The 22,655-nt window shown below is 33.9% G+C and overlaps 1 protein-coding gene across 1 annotated transcript in view; it reads right to left on the reverse strand.

Annotated features, from left to right (window-relative positions):
• Window positions 1-22,655, reverse strand: part of COG5 (component of oligomeric golgi complex 5) — a 285,164-nt gene that overhangs the window by 111,335 nt on the left and 151,174 nt on the right. The window contains exons 8-10 of the mRNA XM_007180888.3: window positions 12,837-13,002; window positions 6,108-6,220; window positions 5,777-5,854 (exon numbers count right to left, since the gene is read on the reverse strand). Coding sequence (XP_007180950.1) covers window positions 5,777-5,854; window positions 6,108-6,220; window positions 12,837-13,002 — 357 coding nt within the window. The remainder of the gene's footprint in view (window positions 1-5,776; window positions 5,855-6,107; window positions 6,221-12,836; window positions 13,003-22,655) is intronic.

Genomic DNA, 22,655 nt, shown 5'->3' on the forward strand with positions numbered 1-22,655 from the left:
TACTGAGCCCGCATGCCACAACTACTAAAGCCCGTGCTCCACAACAAGAGAAGCCACTGTAAGGAGAAGGCTGCATACCACAACAAAGAGTATCCCCTGCTAGCTGCAACTAGAGAAAGCCCGTGCGCAGCAACAAAGACCCAGCGCAGACAAAAATAAATTTAAAAAAAAAATTATGCTTTTCTAACTTATCTAAAATTTGTTTTACTGCAGGGAGAGGGCCCTTAAAAATAACTGGTCCCCATGCTAGTAAAGCAAAAATCTTCTAACCTTTATAGATAAGAGTATTTATTGATAATACCTTAGACATGTAACTGGCTAATTGCCACTTGATTTTTTTAATCAAATTGCGATGCCACTGATAAATAACTTAAACATTTTTCTCATAATATTAAAAAGATTCCTTATTTGGGTGTCCTACAATTTTTTTCTGAATCTTAAATGCTATAATCAAATCATCTGATACATCTAAAAGGGCAAAAGAAAACATTCTTTTTCATAGTTAAACTCCTCGTTAGTACTATAGCTGTGCAAAATGCTGAACACATTCCAAATATAGCTTAATGCATCCTACACACAATTATAAGATTCTGTTCAATGATAAAAAATGCTGGCTTAGAAAATGAAAGTATCATATCTACACTCCCACATATAGCTAAACTGGCTTAATTCTGCAGATGAGAATCTACAACCTGTTTTCCACTGTATGGATCCTGAAAAACTTGTCAATAATTTGCTACACTCACTTTCAAAGTGTTACATATAGTATTGATGATTTTATAGTGATACTAGAACTTTTAACAGGTTTTAAAAGATACCAAAATTGAATTTTTGATGTCTAATAAACAGTCTAGAAATCTAATTTAAAATGAGAAGATTTATCCATTCAAGTAATCTTTGGAAATACAATATAAAAAGGGGAAAGAAGTATATCCCAAATTTAAACGCCATAAAGAATTAATATGATAGGTATAAAGGTGCCTGCAAATTTATAGTATGAACTGAAAATAACAGGCTAATTTTACAAGTTAGCCAGAACATTTATTAAATTAAGCAGAAGCAGCATTAGTTATCTTAATTAAGGAAAAGTTTTCAAAAAGCTTTACATTAACACTGTATTCTTAAGATTTATTATACTTGATATAATTGGCCCAGTTTTATTTTATACTCAACCCGTTTATGCCCTCTTTACACTATGATGTATTCTTTATAACATGATAAACATCTACTACAAAACCTCCTGAACTAATAAAGCGTTGCAGAAACTATCAACATGTAGGATTTTTTTCTCCTCTTGTACATACCTAAGATCAGACTCTGAATACTAATATGTACAGTTCTATCATCTGAAATCAGATATCTTAACAAACAGCAAAGGCAGATTTGGCAATATTAACACCAAAACTAAACATTTTTAAAGTAAACCCATTTTTTTGCCTACTAAAAGAATATAAATGATTTAACAATTCTCACAAGACCTCACAGAACAGAATGAAGGAAAACCATCCTTGTTGTTTTTATGACTACAGAATTACCAAATGTTAGATCATAAACCCATGATTCTTCAGTAAAGTGAGACATATAATCATGACACATTCATAGTAAATCCTTGATACTGTCTTATTTAAGGAAGCATGGTTTCTTAAATTTCTAATTCTCAGCATGAATATACATGCATATCATGTTATTAGAACTGGTAAAAAAAAAACTGACCTTCTCACACAGTAAGGTTCTTTATTACCATGCACATGGTAACTTTATGACCCCTAAATAAAAGTTTCAAAGTTTAAAAAAAAAGACTGAAATAATAATCATGATAGCAAATTATTGAGCCAATCTCTGAATTAAGTCTACATTATCTAATTTTCCTTCAGAAAACCTCAGCTCTATAGGTAATATTACCACCTCCATTTGATATCTGATGGTCTTAAAGATTATAGGACCTATCCAAGGTTGCATAATCAATGTAGGAAATCTTAGCTCTGTCTGATACCAGGGCCCAAGGACCCAGCTCTTAATCACCGTACTATCCTGCCTTTAACACTATTTGAACAGATATTCAGAGATGTAACCTTGAAACTATTTGGCTGTCCAAATGCTAAAAAAAAACTATACTTAAACCTATAAAAATTACTTTAGAATATTTTAAGATATTTTAAGCACTTGGATTGACTGTAACAGATAAATTTTAAATAATGAGCATGGCAAGGCAGTTCATTTGCCTACAGATAAAGTCTTAGAAACTTAACTAATCAAGTTTCTCCCATAAATATAATTTTTTTTTTAAAATCCATAAGGAAATATAAATTAAATCAATGAGATACCACTATATACCTATTAGAATAGTTAAAATCCAAAACACTGACAATATCAAATGCTGACAAGGATGTGGAACAACAGGAACTTTGTTTCTTTGCTAATGAGAATGCAAAATAATACAGCCATGCTGGAAGACAGTTTGGTGGTTTCTTACAAAGCTAAACATAGTCTAACTATAAGATACAGAAATCACATACCTTGGTATTTACTCAAATGAGCTGAAAATCTATATCCACACAAAAATCTGTGCATGAATGTTTGTAACAATTTAAATCATAATTGCCAAAAAATGGAAGCAACAACACGTCCTTCAATAGGTGAATGGGTAAACAAACTAGGTATATCCACAGAGTAAAATATCATTCAGTGATAAAAAAAAAATGAGCAATGAAGCAATGAAGACATGAAGAAACCTTAAATGCATATTACTAAGGGAGAGAAACCAGTATGAAAAGGCAACCTACTGTATGATTCCAATTTTATGATATTCTGAAAAAGACAAAACTCTGAAGACAGTAAAAAGATCATTGGTCGCCAGGGGTTAAGGAGATAAGTGGGGGAAGGATGAACTGGTGGAGCATAGAGGATTTTTAAGGAAGTAAAACTACTGAACCTCTTTTGCATGATACTATAAATGGTGGACGCAGGAAATTATGTATTTGCATAATGCATTATGCATCTTGCATTGGTGTGGTGCATTTGTTACAACTGATGAACCATGACTGATATATTATTAATAATTAAAGTCCATAGTTTACATTAGGATTAGCTCACTGTGTAGTACATTTATAAGTTTTGTATAATGCACAAGAGATGTTATGATAACCTAGCAAGTATCAGATGTATTTTCTGCTCAATTTTTTTGTACACCTAAAGCTGTTCTAAAAAATAAAAATCATTAATTTTTAAAGAAATCTACAGGTATTGAACTACAACAAAAGAATAATAAATTACAAAAATTATTTAACAGAGGAAAATGCAAAGTACAGTTTTGTTTTGTTTGTAGAAAAGAAACAAGTTGGCAAGAAGTCAAACATGGAAATTCCATCACACTTTATAGTTAATTACAGAAGCATTAGAATCAAGTGGTTTAAAAGCAAAGAAACCTGGAAAATTAATTCTTAATTTTCCTACTTGACATGAAATTAATAGTGTAATTTCATTTGTATTTAAATTATAAACCAAAGAGAAAATATCTATTAATTTAGCTTTCAGTGAATTTCAAAATGTGGACTACAACTTATAAAAATTTAATACATAAATTTTAAAAATCTGTTCTGGTAGATTGCAATCTAAAAAAATATTATTTGCTAGAAATTATCTTCCTAGGAAAAAAGCATTAATTTCTAAATAGATATTGTAGAAAGCATATGATATAAATTCTAAATCATTTCATTTTGAATTATTTACACTGTTTTGATTTTTAAAAAAATATATTCAGAGGTTTAAAAGGCTAAACCACTAAATTAGAAAGAACTTTCAATACCAGGATATATCCTTAAAAATCTTGAAGCTGCAAAAAAAACCTAGTAGTGTAAGAACATTCTCTTTATAACATTTTCCTCAAAAACAGATCACAAAATGATTTAGAGATCTTGATTCAGAAACTGCTCTTCAATGACCCAAGATATATACCATCACCTACTCAAGTTTAAAATTTTATGAAGCTTTTAAGGATTATTATTTGGGCCTCAAATCATTCTAAAAATCCTATACTTTTTATAAAGGTTCTACTGCCACTGATAATTATTTTAACTAAATAATACTCTTACATTGTAGTTATATAATTAGCAAAAATACCTGTTTACAGCTTTATAACGAAGGAAAAGACTAAAGAAATTATAGCAAATATAGTAAATTTTATGTGCTATCTTTGTAATTTATGACATATTTTCCTTAGAGTATTTTTACTTCTCTTTTGTCCTAGAGTTCCCAAAATTGTAGGGTCATGAGTTATTTTGGACTTTCCAAAGAAGATTGATCTATTCTGAATATAGATGAGTACACTGAATCCCAAGAGGGACTAAATTTTTATTCATAAATATCACCTTACAAGAAAAAACATCAACTAAACTGTAAAGTTACATTAAAATTTATAATAAATGTAAATATGTATGTGTGTATTGTGTATGACTACTGTCTTAAAAAACATAAGAAGAATGTTTGGAAGATCAATCTTCACTGGCTTTATTTTAATTAAATAAGAAATATTTTTAAGTAAATGAAAAGGACGAATACAATGAAAGCATATATCCCTATTCCTCATAATCCTTTTTAGTTAGAAATAATTCACATGCATTTAAAACCTGGCCCAGTGTTCATCCAGTATAGTAACTGATTGTTGACAAGAATTGATATGTGAGTTTTTATGTAGAAACTTTGCCCAATGCAGCAATATCAAAACAACTTTCATATATAACATACAGCAGTCTTAATTATATTAATTAATTATATTCATCGTGCTACACATTACATCCCTAGTACTTATTTATCTTGTAACTGGAAGTTTGCACCTTCTGACTGCCTTCATCCAATTTCCCCTTCCGGGCTCCCCTCTGGCAACCACCTGCTTGTTCTCTGTATCTATAACTTAATTTCTATTTTGTTACGTTTGTTCATTTGTTTTTTAGATTCCACAGTATTTGTCTTTCTCTGTCTGACTTGGTTTATATACTGTTACTATAATATATCACAGCCACAAGCAGGACTATGTACTGAGTGCTATGAATCCTCCTAGCAAATCACCAAACTTGGGGGTGCTTTTGGAGATCCCCAACACAGGAAATAAAATATTTAAAATTCTGAACTACAAAGTAAACTATCTACACCACGATGATAGAAACTTAAAGAATCTTTTTCATTGGAGCACTAGGTGTTAAGATTTAATGAACAGAATTTCTAGTTATTCCATTCATCACTATCAAAAACATATCAAAATGAATGAATAAAATGTAGAGTCAGGGATTTTTATGCATGGAAGGAATTCTTGTGGCCCACGAGGCCAGTAGATTGGTAGATGACAGAAGGGAGACTTTAGAATATGAAAAAATAATACATTAATGTGCTTTATAGGAAAAATTAACAACTGAATGAATTGTACCATCTTCAGAGAAGACTTTATAAGGCATTATAACAACCACTAATTAAATCTCTTATATACCAAAAATTTTTATCTTATTCTCTATCGGGACTTTAAAACACTTCTACAATAAATCATTTATATTATTAAAAAATGGGAAATTACTATATGCATTTGAGAAATTATTCTATAAATAGTATTAGTAGCATCTACTCAATAAACAAACATGCAAAGAAAATTTGTGGTTGTCAAGAAACATACTTCCCTTTAGCTCTCTGACATGTAGCCTCTCTGTCAGACAGGAACACAAATAATGCTGGCTCATTATCTTCCTGCATTCTTTCATAAAGAGATAAAAATACTTTCATTTAAACATACCTTAACTATTTCTTCAATGAAACAAATGTGAGAGACAGGGTCTCTCTTCTTGGCTAATATTTTTTGCAGATGTTGTACCTAAAAAGGGGGAAGAGAGGGAGAATGTACATAACTGAGTATTTTCAAATGAAACAAGTATTAAGCATAGGCATTAGAAACAGAAAGGGAAGGGAAAAGACATTTTGCTAGAGCCCTTACATATATTATAATTAGCTAATGTAGGTATTTTGAACTCTCAGAGATTTTAAGAAACCTGCCCAAGGTCACACAATTTAGAATAACCAGGAATTAACCCATAATTAATGTTATTTTCACTCTCTCAAATATTTACCTGGCCACAAACAGTAAAAATATGATCCACAAGTTTCTCCATATTGGTCCAAAGGGAAGCACGAAACGCTGCAGTGTTTCCTGGGGCTGGCATGGTAGATCGTCCAGGTGCCCCTGTTTATGAGCAACAGAAAAACATGAAAAATAAAAATTTCCAAATATAATAAAATGTACTGATATGTTATTATGAAAATCACATACAGGCTAAAAGATGAGAAGTTCCTTTTTGAAGAAATTATTATTTCTTATAAATGACATAAAAAAGAATCTTAACCTTTTGTGTCTAAGAAAGGAAAATACGATCACACACACACACACACACACACACACACACACACACACACCCAGGAAGGATAATACAGAAAACAGGAATTAATAAGAAAGGTTTCCTAGAAGGGGAGTTGAAGAGGTGGGAGGTAGTATCAGGTAAAAGGAACAGGGATAGAAGCGGTGAGTCTCTGTGGACCATACAAACATCTTATATACTGATGTTTCAAAATAAATTTAAATTTTAAAAGAATGAAAAAAGCAAACTCTAAAACTAAATATAAACAAATACAGAAACACATAAAACTAATGGTACTTCAAATTAATAATACAACCACCACACACAGGAAAATAATTAATTCAAGTAATTTTTAATTACAGTGTCCTAACTTTAGTAAGATATATTTTAGGGGCAAAAAGAATCACAAAGAAATACTGTACTTTACTTAATAGATGTGTTGCTTGATAGTAATATTGAAACTAAGTCTATTTTAGAATGGCTCAAATGAAGGTTCTCACTATAAACAGAACAAAGATACAAATGTGTAATGGGGATTGGAGGTATTTGCCAATTCTATTCACTAAAAGACAGAGAGACGACAACTCCTTAATAGAAATGAGCATGCCTGATATCCAAATTTCAATCTCTATGCACCATTCCCCAATAAAAGAAACCAAAGCTTACTGAAGAAAAAAGTGATTCCATACCTGGAGCGGTAAAAATAGAAGGTGAACCTGGTGCATACTGGGCCAGAGAGCAAAAGAAGCGTTCAAAGTTTGAGGAAAGAAGCATTCCGGAAGTTGAAGGAAATAACAAATGGTGAATTGTTATTCTAGATAATAAAGATATTACAAGGAAATAAAACTAGAGACCACTACCTCATGAACATAGATGTAAAAAGCCTCAACAAAATATTAGCAAATAAAATCTAAAAATGTATAAAAAGAATTTTACACCATAATCAAATGGGATTTAGCCCAGGTAGGTAAGCCTGGTTCAACATTCAAAAACCAGTTTACAGGGCTTCCCTGGTGGTGCAGTAGTTAAGAATCAGCCTGCCAATGCAGGGGACACAGGTTTGAGCCCTGGTCCAGGAAGATCCCACATGTCGCAGAGCAACTAAGCATGTGCGCCACAACTACTGAGCCTGCGCTCTAGAGCCCGCGAACCACAACTACTGAGCCCTCATGCCATGACTACTGAAGCCCACGCACCTAGAGCCCGTGCTCCAAAACAAAGAGAAGCCACTGCAGTGAGAAGTCCGCGCACCACAACAAAGAGTAGCCCCTGCTCACCACAACTAGAGAAAAGCCCGTGTGCAGCAACGAAGACCCAACACAGCCAAAAATAAAATTAAATAAATAAATTTAAAAAAAAAACAGTTTACATAATCCATCACATCAACAGACTAAAAAAAGAAAAATCACATTAATACATTTGATCACAGTTGACAGAATTCAACAACCATTAATGGTAAAAACTCTCAATAAACTAAGTATAAAGGGAATTTTCTCAACTTAATAAAGACTATCTATAAGAAGCCTGCAGCTAACATCATATTTAATGATGAGAAATGTTCCCATCAAGATCAGGTACAAGGCAAGAATGTCCCCTTTCACCACCACTTTTCAACATTATACTGGAAGTCCTTGCTAATGCAATAAGGCAAGAAAAGGAAAGAAAGGTGTATACTGGGAAGTAAGACATAAAACTGTCTTTGTTTGCAGATGATACGATCATCTGTGTAGAAAATCTGAAAGAACCAACCAAAAAAGTCCTGGAATTAATCAGTGATTATAGCAAGGTTGTAAGATACCAGGTTAATGAACATAAGTCAATTGTTTTCCTATATACCAACAATGAACAAGTGGAATTTGAATTTGATAACAAAATACCATGTACGTTACCCACCGGCCAAATGAAATACTTAGGTATAAGTAAATCTAACAAAATAGGTACAAAATCTTTATGAGGAAAGCTACAGAACTCTGATGAACAAAATCAAAGAGGAACTAAATATATAGAGAAATAGTCCATGTTCATCGATGGAAGAATCAATATTGTCAAGATGTCAGTTCTTCCCAATTAGATCTATAGATTCAATGCAATCCAAATCCAAATTCTAGAAAGTTAGTTTTTGGATATCAACAAACGGATTCTAAAGTTTATATCGAGAGGCAAAAGAACCAGAAGAGCCAACACAATATTGAAGAAAAAGAACAAAGTTGGAAGACTGACTAGCCAACTTCAAGACATTCTATAAAGCTACAGTAATCAAGACAATGTGGTATTAGCAAAAAAGACAAATAGATAAACGGAACAGAATAGTGAGCTCAGAAATACACCCACATAAATACAGTCAAATTATCTTTGAAAAAGGAGCAAAGGCAATAAATTCGGCAAAGGTAGAATCTTCAGCAAATCATGTTGGAATAACTCGATAACCACATGCAAAAAAATGAATCTAGACATAGACCTCACATACTTCACCAAAATTAACTCAAAATGGTCACAGACCTAAAAGTAAAATGCAAAACTATAACACTCATAGGAGATAACAAAGGAGAAGACCCAGATGACTTTGGGTATGGCAATGACTTTTTAGATACAATACCAAAGACATGTTCTATGAAAGAAGTAACTGATAAGCTGGACTTCATTAAAATTAAAAACTTCTATTCTGGGAGAGACAAATAATCAAGAGAATTAGAAGACAATCCTTAGACTTGGAAAAAAAGATATTTGCAAAAGACACATCTGAAAAAACTGCTACCCAAAATAAAAATTCTTACAACAGTAAGAAACCCACCCAATTAAAAAATGGGCCAAATACCTTAACAGACACCTCCCTCACCAAAGAAGACGTACAGATGGCAAATAAGCATATGAGAAGGTGATCCATATCATACAGCATCCGGGAAATGCAAATTTAAACAACACTGAGATACCATTACATATCCATTAGGCGGCCAAAATCTGGAACAGTGATAACACCAAATGCTGGTGAGGATAGGGAGCAAGAGAAACCCTCATTCACTGATGGCATGAACACAAAATGGTAAAGCTACTCTGGAAGACAGTTTGGTGGTTTCCTACAATACTAAGCATACTCTTACCATACAATGCAGCAATTGTGCTCTTTGGTATTTACCCCAAGGAGCTGAAAACTTATGTCCACACAAAAACCTGCACAAAGATGTTTACAGCAGCTTTTGTTCATAATTGCCGAAACTTAAAAGCAACCAGGATGTTTCACTAGGTGGATGGATAAACTGTAGTACATCCATACAGTGGAATATTATTCAGTACTAAAAAAAAAAAAAAGAGCTATCGAGCCATGAAAAGAAATGGAGGACTTAAATGCTTATTACTAAGTGAAAGAAGCCAATCTGCAAAGGCTACATGATGTAGAATTCCAACTATATAACATTCTGAAAAAGGTAAAACTATGGAGACAATAAAAAGATCAGTGGTTGACAGGGCTGGGAGTGAGGGGATGAATAAGCAAAGCTTAGAGGATTTTTAGGGCCATGAAAATATTGTTTGATATTATAATGATGGAAATACGTCATTCATTATAAATTCGTCCAAACTCATAGATGTAGAAACCTAAGAGTAACCCTATTGTAAGCTATGGACTTTGGGTGGTTATGACATGTCAATGCAGGTTCACCAACTGTAACAAATGTATCACTCTGCTGGGGATGCTGATCATGAGAGAGGCTGGGCACGCGTCGGGGTGAGGGTATATGGGAAATCTCTGTACCTTCCTCTTAATTGTGCTGTGAACGTAAAAATACTCTAAAAAAATAGTCTTAAAAAATAAAATTTTTAAAAAGGATGAATGAATAAAGTGGAGGTCCCTAAATATACCCCTTCGTTCCTGGTCTCATTTTCCTTGCTCTCTCCCCAGAGCTCATGTTATTTTGAAATTAATGATTATTATTACAAGGCATATATTTATACATTCATTACATATGTATGTATGTAAAGCAATACATAGCACCGTCTGTCACGTTCTTAGGCTTTAAATACAGTATGATACTGTATCTTTCTGCAACTCGCTTTTTCATGTAAGGGAGCTGAGAATTATCTATACTGATAAAATTTATTAATTTAAATATTGTATAGTAGTCTATTTAATAAATAAGCAAGTTTATTCATTTTTCCAATAAAGGAAAGATTGTTTTCAATGTTTAACTATTATGAATAATAGTAATAAAAATTCTTATACGTATGTGCCAGAGTTTCTCTAGGGTTTACTCTTAAAAGAGAAATTATAAGATCATAAGGTATTCCCGTTTTTAACCTCAGTGAGCAGTTTGATAAAACTGAATAAAATGCTTGAAACATTTTATTCTCCTACAGTCAGAGTACAAGAGTTTCTGCCCTCATCCAACATTTAGTTCTGTTTTAGATTTAGATTTTGCCAATCTCATGACTGAGAAATAGTATCTTGCATCATTTGTTTTTCCCTAATAACTAGTTCATATCCTCTAAAAAGAGGCTGAACATCTTTTCATGTTTACTGGATATGTTCTTCTGTGATCTGCCTATTCATATTCATCTATTTTTTTCAATTGGGTTATTTATCTTTTCCTTAGTGAATTATAAACTTTTAGATACATTTTGGGTAACATGTGTTCCCATATAATTATAATAATGTTATTTATTTTGTAAGTTTTGAAACAATCTTACACATATAGAAAATTTTAAAGTATAGTAAAAAATATTTTTCCCTGAATCATTTGGGAATAAGTTACTGACATGAGGCCCCATCACCCCTGAAGGCTTTAATGTGTATTTCCAACAAAAATGACATTCTACTACATAATCTCAATATAACCAACAAGATCAGGCAATTAACATTAATCCTGCCAACGTAACATTTTAAAAAATAAAAATAGCAATGATCATTCTTTTAAAAAATAATGAAGAGTAGGGTTTCTACATTAAATCATGGTATCCACTCCTCAACAGATGATAATAAGGCTTTTAAACTCTTTATTCTTTCAAAAAAAAGGGAGCATACATTAGCACTGACAGGATGTGAATAACTGCTTTCATTTTTTTCCTATTCTTGACAACACAAGAGGGAATGAGATTAAACTGCTTCTGGAAATTTAAACATTAGATCAAACTTTTTGAGAATAACTGCTGGGAAAAGCTGAGAGTAAAATCTCCTCTGGCAATTTCTTTTCAAAGCTCTCCTTCTGGGATGGTCTTAATACAGACCTATTCAGAGGCTAGGGCTAACCTTTAAAAATCCCTTTAAGATCTAAAATTCTTTTATCTCTTTTTATCTAGTGCAAATTATTTATGAGGGACATATATTCTGTGTTATTTAAGGTTATGTTTATATAGCAAACATAAAAATAATAATCAATGACTGCAAATATTTTTTAGTATTAGCCCTATATCAAGAACTGTTATTAATTTTACATGTATTATCTATTCTTAAGGACAACTCTGTGGTATTAGAGTATCTTGTTCAATAGAAAAATGAGAGAAAAACTGGAGGCAAGTGGTATAGACAACACTTTGGGGAATTTTTCTATAGTCTGAATAAAATAAGGTGGTAAAACTGAAGAAAGAAATTGAGTCAAGATAGATTTGTTTGACTGTCTTTAAGCAGAAGATACAATAGCACGATTGTATGTGATGGGAAAGAGACATAATGAAGGAAAAACTGATGATATGGTAGAGAGAGGGGATCTGTGAAAGCAACACCTTTGAGTGATGGGATCAAAGGCAAAAGCAGAGTACTTGGTCTCTGCTAGGAGCAAGTACAGTCCATCCATATTAACAGGAGAGAAGAAAGATTTTAAGGAGACAAATGCAGAGTTGGTGTTGCTTAGAAAAATGAGAGGTACACAGAACATGTAGTCTTTCATGTCTATGAAGTGTGTTATATATGTGAATGTCATCATCGGGTATCTTTTGGCAGGAAAAGGGTTGGGACTGCTACCTTGAATCTACCTGTTTCTGGTTTTCTTTAGCTTTTGCTATAGCTGTAATGTTCCCAAAGCTTTTATCAGCTTCTATCTCCACATTTACCCGTTACTGCTCCTGAGTACGAGAATTATACAAAAGCCCAGAAAGATAAAGTAGAGACTGTATTTCCTTAAAAAATATTTTCTGCCTCAATAAGAAGTACATGTGAGGATAAGGATTTCAGAAAGAAAAATATGTTCCTTTTTTTTTTCTTGCATCTGTTTCCTCTGAACTAAATGAAACCATAGTTTACAGATTTTATCTAGAAGTTCTGAATATACCAATTGGCCAGTTCAACTCACTGATTAGACAAAAAAAGTTATAAATAAATTCTAAAACATAATTTCTTCTCTCATTTTCTGTCTACTAAAAAATGAGTCGTTAGATTACTTGAATGCTTCACATACTATTCAAAGGACTTTTCAGTTATAAATAAATAAAGAAGCTAAAGATAACCCACATCCATACCTCTCACAGCTGACTGGGAAGGCTGAGTCAAAACTTTGATGTCTAATGCACTGTGGATATTTTCTTCTATAGCAGCACAATATCCATCCATGACGCTGGTAATAGTATCCTTCAAAGTTCCAAGATTATGGAAAACCTGAAGAGCTGTTCCGACCTGGGTTGGATTCTTTAACAAGGTGGTGGGGGGGTGAGTTGGGAACAGATATAAATAGGAAAACAAACACAAACAACATAACTCTACAACTTTAAGTGGTACTTGAGCAGTTACTACAATATTTTTAAATTATTACAGATAAGAACAAAGACAATGCATTTGGAACAAATATCATTTTTAGTCATTATTTATTTCCTAAAAGACAAAGTTAAATACCATGTGTATGATTTCCTCCCTTTCCCTTTTCCTCCTCCTTTAAAAGGATAATAACAAAATTAAAAATCTGTTATATTTTTTAGGGCTTACTTAAAATTTACCCCCAATCCCTACGAAGAGAGCCATGCTGGAACTAACAACAACCCTATATTTGTTTAGAGAATAAATAAATGAATTCTGCAGAGTCAACTGAGGGCTGAGCTAAGCAGACTGATACTATTATTCATTATATTTCCTTCCTTCCTTCATTCACTGAAACTACAAATATCTATAGAGTGCTTACTATGGGTCTATCTTGCTTCTATGTGCTGGAAATACAGTAGTAAATAAAACCAATTGAATCTCTGCCCGCATGGATCTTGCATTTACTGAGAAATGTATAAAAGGTAAATGTAAGAGAATATCAGGTAGTGATAAACGCTATAAAGAAGGAGGCAGGGAATAAGAATAGACAATGATGTGGATTATTATGGAGGGAAGAGTCAGAGAATGCATCTCAGGGTGGTATTTAAACGGAGACCTACATATAATGAAATCTATGGAGGATATGGGGAAATACAGATCTGGGCAGAGGTATCAGTGAAAGTGCAGAGGTAGAAATGTGCTTGGTAGCTATTGAAACAGCAATTAGGTCATAATGGTGGCTGGAGAAGAGTGACTGAAGCAGAGAGAGGTAAGCAATGAGGCGGGGAGTAGAAACACCATCTATGAGTAGATTAAGTCCATAGTGATATAAATAGGTTGCTGGATGTGTCACTAAGTAAATGACTGAATTAACAAGGCAGATCTTGTACACCAACATATATGTCCAGGCACAAATAGCTGAAATTCCTCTTTCATTTATGATTCAGTGTCTATTATTAAAGGCACATAGTTAAAAAGTTAGATTATTTCATTAACATTTTCTTGACTGTTAAGCTTATAAACAACACAAAATGTTATTTCTGAAATCTATTGGTGTTAGTAATAGTACATGCCTCAGATACACACACACACACACAGAGGCAGAGCAGAATCAGCTTAAAGACAATATCAGGAAACATGGTTGGTGAATACCGATACCCATTTTAGACTTTTTAAATATTAAACAAGAAAGAGAAGCAAATGGACATTGTCTCATATTAAAATGTTTTAATGAAAAAATTTTAACTTGTATGATTATAATAGAATTTTATTCTAATATATACTGTCAATTCTGTATCAATGTACTAACAAAGAAAAGGGGAGAAAATAAGCTATTTCATACAAAATTATTAACTGAAAATATGGCGTATAGCACTTTAGTTGTTGTTAGTTCCATTCCATCCATAGTGATTTTTTTTTCACTTTTTAGTAGATATCAAAAATCAAAATTAGGCAGCTGTAAAGAAATTTCCCCTATCACTATTCAAATGTCTATATAATCTAAGAAAGCATTACCTGAGCAATTTCAAAGAATATCTTCACCTTATAATACTAGAATATAGACACATAGTGTAAAATTGTATTTACTGCCTTTATTATCCTCAAAGGATCTGAAAAGCACAGCTTCTCAACATATAGAGTTTCAGTAACTTACAATAATTCTGTAACTTCAATAGCTTACAGTGAATGTACACTGGAAGTTATATGTGTATGTTAATTGAAAACATTTAAAGTCATATTTTACTTGAAAGATCTAGCTAAAATGGAGCAGTCTTTGTATGTTTCTACTCCAAAAATTATTGACTACCAAAAACTTTCAAAACAGTAACATGTACAGTGCATTATTAAAGAAGCATCCAATATCAGAATGGCTATCATCAAAAAGACAACAAGTAAGTGTTGGCAAGGATATGGAAAAAAGGGAACCCTCATGCACTGTTGGTGTGAATGTAAATTGGTACAGCCACTGTGGAAAACACTATGGAGGTTCCTCAAAAAATTAAAAAGAATACCATACAATCCAGCAATTCCACTTCTGGGTATTTACCCAAAGAGCACAAATATACTAATTCAAAAAGATATATGTACCCCTATGTTCACTGAAGCATTATTTACAACAGGTAAGATATGGAAGCAACCTAAGTGTCATCAACAGATTAATGGGGCTTCCCTGGTGGCGCAGTGGTTGAGAATCTGCCTGCCAATGCAGGGGACACGGGTTCGAGCCCTGGTCTGGGAAGATCCCACATGCCGCGGAGCAACTGGGCCTGTGAGCCACAACTACTGAGCCTGAGCGTCTGGAGCCTGTGCTCCGCAACAAGAGAGGCCGCGATAGTGAGAGGCCCGCGCACCGCGATGAAGAGTGGCTCCCACTCGCCGCAACTGGAGAAAGCCCCCACACAGAAACGAAGACCCAACACAGCCAAAAATAAACATAATAAATAAATAATAAATAAAAATTTAAAAAAAAACAGATTAATGGATAAAAAAGATGTGGTATACACAATGGAACATTACTCAACCATAAAAAAGAATGAAATCTTGCCATTTGTGACAACATGGATGGACCTAGAGGGTTTATGCTGAGTGAAATAAGTCAGAGAGAAAAAGACAAATACTGTATGATCTCATGTATATGTGGCATCTAAAAAACAAAACAAATGAACAAGCCAAACAAAAGACAAAATGACTCACAGAGCAAACTGGTGGTTGCCAGAGGGGAGTGGGATTGAGGGGTTGGATGAAATAGGTGAAGGGGATAAAGAGTTACAAAATTCCAGTTACAAAATAAGTAAGTCACAAGGATTCAATGTATAGCATAGGAAATACAGTCTATAATACAGTAATAACTTTGCATGGTGACAGATGGTAACAAGACCTATCGTGATGATCATTTAGTAATGTATCTGATTGTCAAAACATTATGTTGGGGGCTTTCCTGGTGGCGCAGTGGTTGAGAATCTGCCTGCCAATGCAGGGTACACAGGTTCGAGCCCCGGTCTGGGAAGATCCCACATGCCGCGGAGCAACTAGGTCCGTGAGCCACAACTACTGAGCCTGCGCGTCTGGAGCCTGTGCTCCGCAACAAGAGAGGCCGCGACAGGCCCGCGCACCGCGATGAAGAGTGGCCCCCACTTGCCACAACTAGAGAAAGCCCTCACACAGAAATGAAGACCCAACACAGCCATAAATAAATAAATAAACCCAAAGTTTAAAAAAAAAAAAGTTGTGCCATTAAAAAAAAAAAAGCAAGGGAATACTCTAAAAAAAAAAAAACAAACAAAAAAAAACATTATGTTGTACACCTGAAACTAACATAATATTACACGTCAACCATACTTCAATAGAAAAGCATCTAACAATATTTATAATAACTATAATTTAAACTACTTATAAAAATTCTAGAAGTAATTTTAAGCTTTCTAATTAACATGACCACTTTTTCTATTAATGCCAGCTATTTATATTCATAGTTTAATATAAACATCATTTTTTAGTTAGGAAACTATAAAAATGAGAATTTAAAATTAAATTCTTTAACATACAGAGGAATGTGCACATTATGTAGGCATAGCTTTATGAAATATCACAAAGTGAACATATCTATATAACTACCACCTAGACCACAAAACCAAATATTAGCAGAACCTCTGATTCTTTTGTGGCTTCCCCAACTGCATCTTTCCAAATATTATCACTATCATAATTTCTAACACCATTCTTTAGTTTTACCTGTTTTTGAATTTTACATAAATAGAACCATAAAGTATTATTTTGTGTCTGGCTCCTTTTAGTCAATATCTTATTTGTAAAATTCATCCATGTTGCTGTATGTAGCAGTTGTCGTTTTCACCACTGTGGAGTATTCCAGAGTAGAAATTTACTTTAGTTTATGTATCCATCCTTCTGTTAACGTACATTTGCATTATTTCCATTCTTTAGGTATTTTAAATAATGCCTCCATGAACATTCTAGCGCACAGCTTTTAGTGAACGTATGTATATGCATTTCTGTTGGCTAAGAGTAGAATTGCTGGATCATATGGTATTTGTATGCTTAGTATTTGTAGATACGGCCAATTTTCCAAAGTGATTGTACCAACTTATACCCTGACCAGAAATATGTGTTCCCCAATCCTGCCAAAATTTAGAATTATCATCCTCTTTAATTTTATCTGTACTTTTGAGTGAGCACTATTGTTTTAATTTACATTTCCATGATGGCTAAGGAGTTATCCCTTCTTGCTTGTTAATTACCCATTTGGATATATTCTTTTGTGAAGTGCATATTCATCTCTCTTGTCTACTTTTCTCTTTTTTTTTTTTGTCCTTTACATATTTGTACAAGTTGTTCATATATTCTGGGTGTAATCACTTTGATGACTGTATATACTGCAAATATGTTCTCCCACTCTTCAGAAGTCCTTTAAGGCAGAGAAGTTCCTAATTTGAATGCAGGCCATTTTATTGACCTTATTCTCCATGGTTAGCACTTTCAGTATCCTGTTTGAAAAACCTTCCCATTCCACATTCATGAAGATGTCTTTCAATCATGAAAATATATTTCTTTCATGAAGTTATCCTCCAGAACCTCTATCGGTTTACCCTTCACATTTAGATATACAATCCACCTGGAATTAGTTTCTGCATAATGTGAGACAAGAGCCAAGATTAGTGTTTTTCTGTATGAATATCCGATTGACCCAGCACAATTTACTTTAGAAAACAAAGAAGCAAATGATAATCTTTCTCTCCTCAATCTCAAGGGCTACCTCTGCAATAAGTCAAGTTTCCATTTATGTGTTTTTGTTTCTGGACCATCAATTCTGTGCCATTTCTCTGTCCTTACACTAATTCACCTGTGTAAATTATTGTAGCTTTAAAGTAAGTTTTGATAGTCCTCTGCCTCTGTTTTTATCAATTTGTTATAGGCTACTCTTGGTTCATGGTACATCCATATAAATTTTATAACAGGCTTGACAATTTCCATTTAAAAAAAAAAAGGCCTGTGGAACTATGGGTTTGCACTAAGTCTACATATAAAATTAGAAAAAATGGAAGTCTTTGTAATATTGAGCTCTCCAATCCATGAATATATTATCTCTCTTCATTTATTCAGGTCCCCTTTAATTCCTCTTAATATTATTATAGTTTCTGTAAAGGGATTTTACATATCTTTGATTTTTATTATTCCTACACATTTGATGTTTTTTGATATTATAAATAGTAATTTAAAATTTTTCTGTTTATCTGTTGCTATTATATTAAAAACACCATTGGTTTTTCTAAATGGAATTTTACCAAGCTTTCAAAACTCAGTCATTAATTAGTTTATTTGTAGATTGTTTTGGATTTGCTATACATAAGATCATGTTACCTCTGAATAATCTTTATTTTTTTCCTTTCTAGTCCTTCTACATTTTATTGCTTTTTCTTATAACCCTGGTTAGGAGAGTCAGTAATCTGCTGAGTAAAAGTGATAAAAGTGGATTAATGAAGTTCTATTCTTGGTCTAAGAGTATTTTTACACAGATTGATGCTGAACTTTATTAAATGTTTTCTCTCTTTTTATGTGTTGAGATCATCAATTTTTTTCCTTTACTGAAGAAATTACATTACACTTCTAAACTAAAGCTATCTTGGTCATGATAAATTACCCTTTTTAGATATCCCTGACTTACATTTGCTAATAGTTTGTTTAGTATTTTTGCATCAATTTTCAAGAAAGATAGCTATTAAATTTTCTTCCTCATGATATCCTTATCATGATTTCAACTTTATACTGGCTTTATAAAATAATCATGTAAGCGTTGCCTCTTTTTCAATTCTGATACAGAGTTCATGTAACATTAGTTTATTTAAGTGCATGTGTAGTCAGTTCAGTTGAGATGAGGTCATACTGGATTATGGTGAGCTCTAAATCCAATGACTGATGTCCTTATGAGAGAATAACATACACAGAGACACACACAGTGAAAAAGGTCTCTTGACAAGAGACAGAGAATGGAGTGACACAGTTAACAAGCCATGGAACTTCAAGCACTGATTGGAGCCAAAAGAAGCTAGGAAAAGACAAGGAATCATTCTTCCTTAGAGCCCTCAGAAGGAGACTGACCCTGCCAACACCTTAATTTGGATTTCTAACCTCCAGAACTATGCGAGAATAAATTTCTGTTGTTTAAAGTTACCTGGTTTGTGGTAATTTGATATAGCAGCCCTAGGAAATCAATACAGAGGGTTAAGAGCAACAGGGAAAAAATATATATGCTTGCAACCCAAATGTCCATTGAATGGATGAAGAAAAAACGTATTCATATAATGAAATATTACTCAGCTTTAAAAAGGAGAGAAATCCTGTCACCTGCTACAACATGGATGAACTTTGAGCATATTATGCTACGTGAAATAAACCAGTCACACAAAAAATTACTGTGTGATTACATTTTATGAAGATAATATTATTTATATATTATTTATATGAAGACAAATTCACAGACAGAAAGTAGAACAGTGGTTGCCAGGGGCTGAGGGACAGACAGGAATAGGAGTTGTTGTTCAATGGACACAGAGTTTCAGTCCAGCGAGATGAAGAGACTTCTGGAGACTGGATGAGCATTAATGTGAATGTACTTAACACTAATGAACCCTGATGGTGGTAAATTTCATGTTATGTGTATTTTATCACAATTTAAAAAAACCCATATGCTTGGATTTCATCTTCTTTGATAGGTTTAGGAATGAGGCCAAGGAATCTGGATAATTGTGATAAACCTAATTTTTCTACTGTAGTCATCCAGTAAGGCCCTATTATGAACCAGGCATTATTTTAGGGGCTTTATACACATGAGGTCTAATCCTCCCCAACAAAACATTCAAAATAGTTGTACTGTTCTCTACTGAAAGACAGAGAAACTGAGGAATAGAGAAGTTAGCCAAAGTTCCAAGACAACAAAGAATAAATGGCAGAGCAAGGATTCAAACATTAAAATGTCTGCTTTTAAAGTTCATGCTTTTTCCAAATAACAATGGTTATTTGCAAATAACCGTTAGTACCAATTAAAGTCTGATTTTCTTTAAGCAGTAAAATAAAGTTTAAAAGTAAGTAAGAATGACCAATAAATGCTATCTTTTTACTTTGCTAATAAGTAAGGACATTTTTTTAAAACTTCACTATCTACTATCATCACTTCATAAAAGAAAGGTTATTTAAATAACAAGAAAAATAGGGGGGAAGTTCTCAGAGTAAGTCACTACCTTGTTTTTATTCTGAATTTTAATGAGAACTCATAAAACCTCAGCATGATTGCTACCAACCTACAAGTCAGTGTCGGGAAACCTGTACTTATGTTACCTTTCTGTACAAATAAACAGGTTGGCCAATCTTGCTTGCATACAATATCCTCAAGTTTAAAGTCTCCCTGAAAACTGCCCACGAAGAAATTCCTTCTTTCCTAGTACCCTGGGGCACTGTGTTCTCTGGGAAGTTTAATGGTTTTAATTCAGTGGCAAACAGTTAATCAACTCCTTGCCTCACCTGGCTCCCCACTCTCTGCTGCAAATCCCAACTTTAGCAGAGTTTAAATCAGTAAAATCATAAATTGCCCTTAATAGGATCCTCTTTCTCATCCCACAGGTAGTCCTTGCAAATACAATGTGAACACTTCAATTCACTGCTCATCTTGCAACTGCCTGCTTTGTGGGCCTATTTTCTCAGTGCTCCAGGATCAGCTCTAGGACTTCTCTGTTTCCTTACACCACCTACCCAACCGCCCCTCTTTACAAAACCAGACCCATTCTCGGTACTTTGTGCCCTTGCGAGGTCTGCATTCATTGCCATGTCCCATCCTGATCTGTGGAAACAGTATACTATATGGAGATGCCTTCTCCCCTAGACAGTAATGCTTAAAGTGGCCTTCATATCCATTAATTTTCTTTTGTCAACAGAACATAAGTAGAATAACTATTACAATGCTCATTTCACAGTTAGGTAACTAAGGTACCAAGAGGACAGGCCCACAGCTGGTTACCGGCAGGCCAGTTTTAGGCCTCGGCCCCTTCACTCCCTATTCTATACTCTGCAACAGGTCATCCTGTCACCACTTGTCTCTACATCTCCAGATATACCAGTTTTGCAGGTATTTGTAAGAGATCTCAAAACAAAGTAACCACATTTGAAAAAGACCACGCTTTCTAGAAAGAGATAAACTACTGAAAAGGTAGCAATGTCTTCTAGACAATGTCTTCTCTTTAAATGAGAGAGTCAATATTCTAGGAGCAATTTTTCTACAAATTGTCACTGTGACCTTCAATAAATCACTTAACCATATATGAAATTGCCCAACTTCAGAAACTGTAATATAAAATGAGATGAAAGACCAGGTAATAGAGTAGATCTACTTCATAAGTAGATCAAGACAGATTTCTACGTCTTCAAGAACATTTCGGGAGATGGCACAACCATTTGCTTTATTAAACTAAAATTATTTCTTTTGCTTTGGAAACAAATATGGATGATGTCATTTTTTTCTTTCTTTTCCCACAACTCTGTAGCATACACGGGAGGAAAATAAAACCACACAAGAATACAGTCAGAAAAGAAGCACAGTTGTTTAGGATCCCTAAAAAGCTTGCCAAAACAGGAACACTGTATCCAAAGCAACAGCTGGCACTCAGCTAAGGGAACACAGAGAGAGCAAGACTGCTGTAACGATTGTGCCATAAAATAGCAAGCAATGTTCTCGCGGTAACTAAGCTATAGTTAGTAAGAGATAGGGCTTCCCTGGTGGCGCAGTGGTTGAGAATCTGCCTGCTAATGCAGGGGACACGGGTTCGAGCCCTGGTCTGGGAGGATCCCACATGCCGCGGAGCGGCTGGGCCCGTGAGCCACAGCTGCTGAGCCTGCGCGTCTGGAGCCTGTGCCCCGCAAGGGGAGGGGCCGCGATAGTGAAAGGCCCGCGCACCGCGATGAAGAGCGGTCCCCGCACCGCGATGAAGAGTGGCCCCCACTTGCCGCAACTAGAGAAAGCCCTCGCACGAACCGAAGACCCAGCACAGCCAAAAATAAATAAATAAATAAATAAATAAATAAAATTTAAAATAAATAAATAAATAAAAGGCTGCTAGTAAAAAAAAATTGTTTAAATAAGAGATGACCTCTGTGAGCATAAATACAGTACTAAGTCAAAAGTTTGATAGGATTTTAAAAACTTCATATAATTGAAATTAGAAATGGAAAAGGTGACAGAATTTGATTTAATTAGAAACAAAGTGCAAAAATCACATAAATGTTCAAGACCAGGATTCCACTCTGCAAGGATCAAATAATCCTTGTATCACAAAGATTAACGATCACATTTTACTTTTTCCCCTAATGAACTAATTCTTTAACAGTTAAATTCTTTTTCTTTAGGTTTCATATATAAAAGAATACAATGAGCCAAGGGAAGGAAAAGGACAAATAAAAGGAAATAAAATTTCTTGCTGCTATTCTGCTGTTTTGGTTATTAGGAGGTTTCAGGACTACAGTATTTCCTCAAGGTTTGATTA

The sequence above is a fragment of the Balaenoptera acutorostrata genome, chromosome 7 (assembly GCF_949987535.1).
Source record: "Balaenoptera acutorostrata chromosome 7, mBalAcu1.1, whole genome shotgun sequence".
NCBI classification, from domain to species: Eukaryota; Metazoa; Chordata; class Mammalia; order Artiodactyla; family Balaenopteridae; genus Balaenoptera; species Balaenoptera acutorostrata.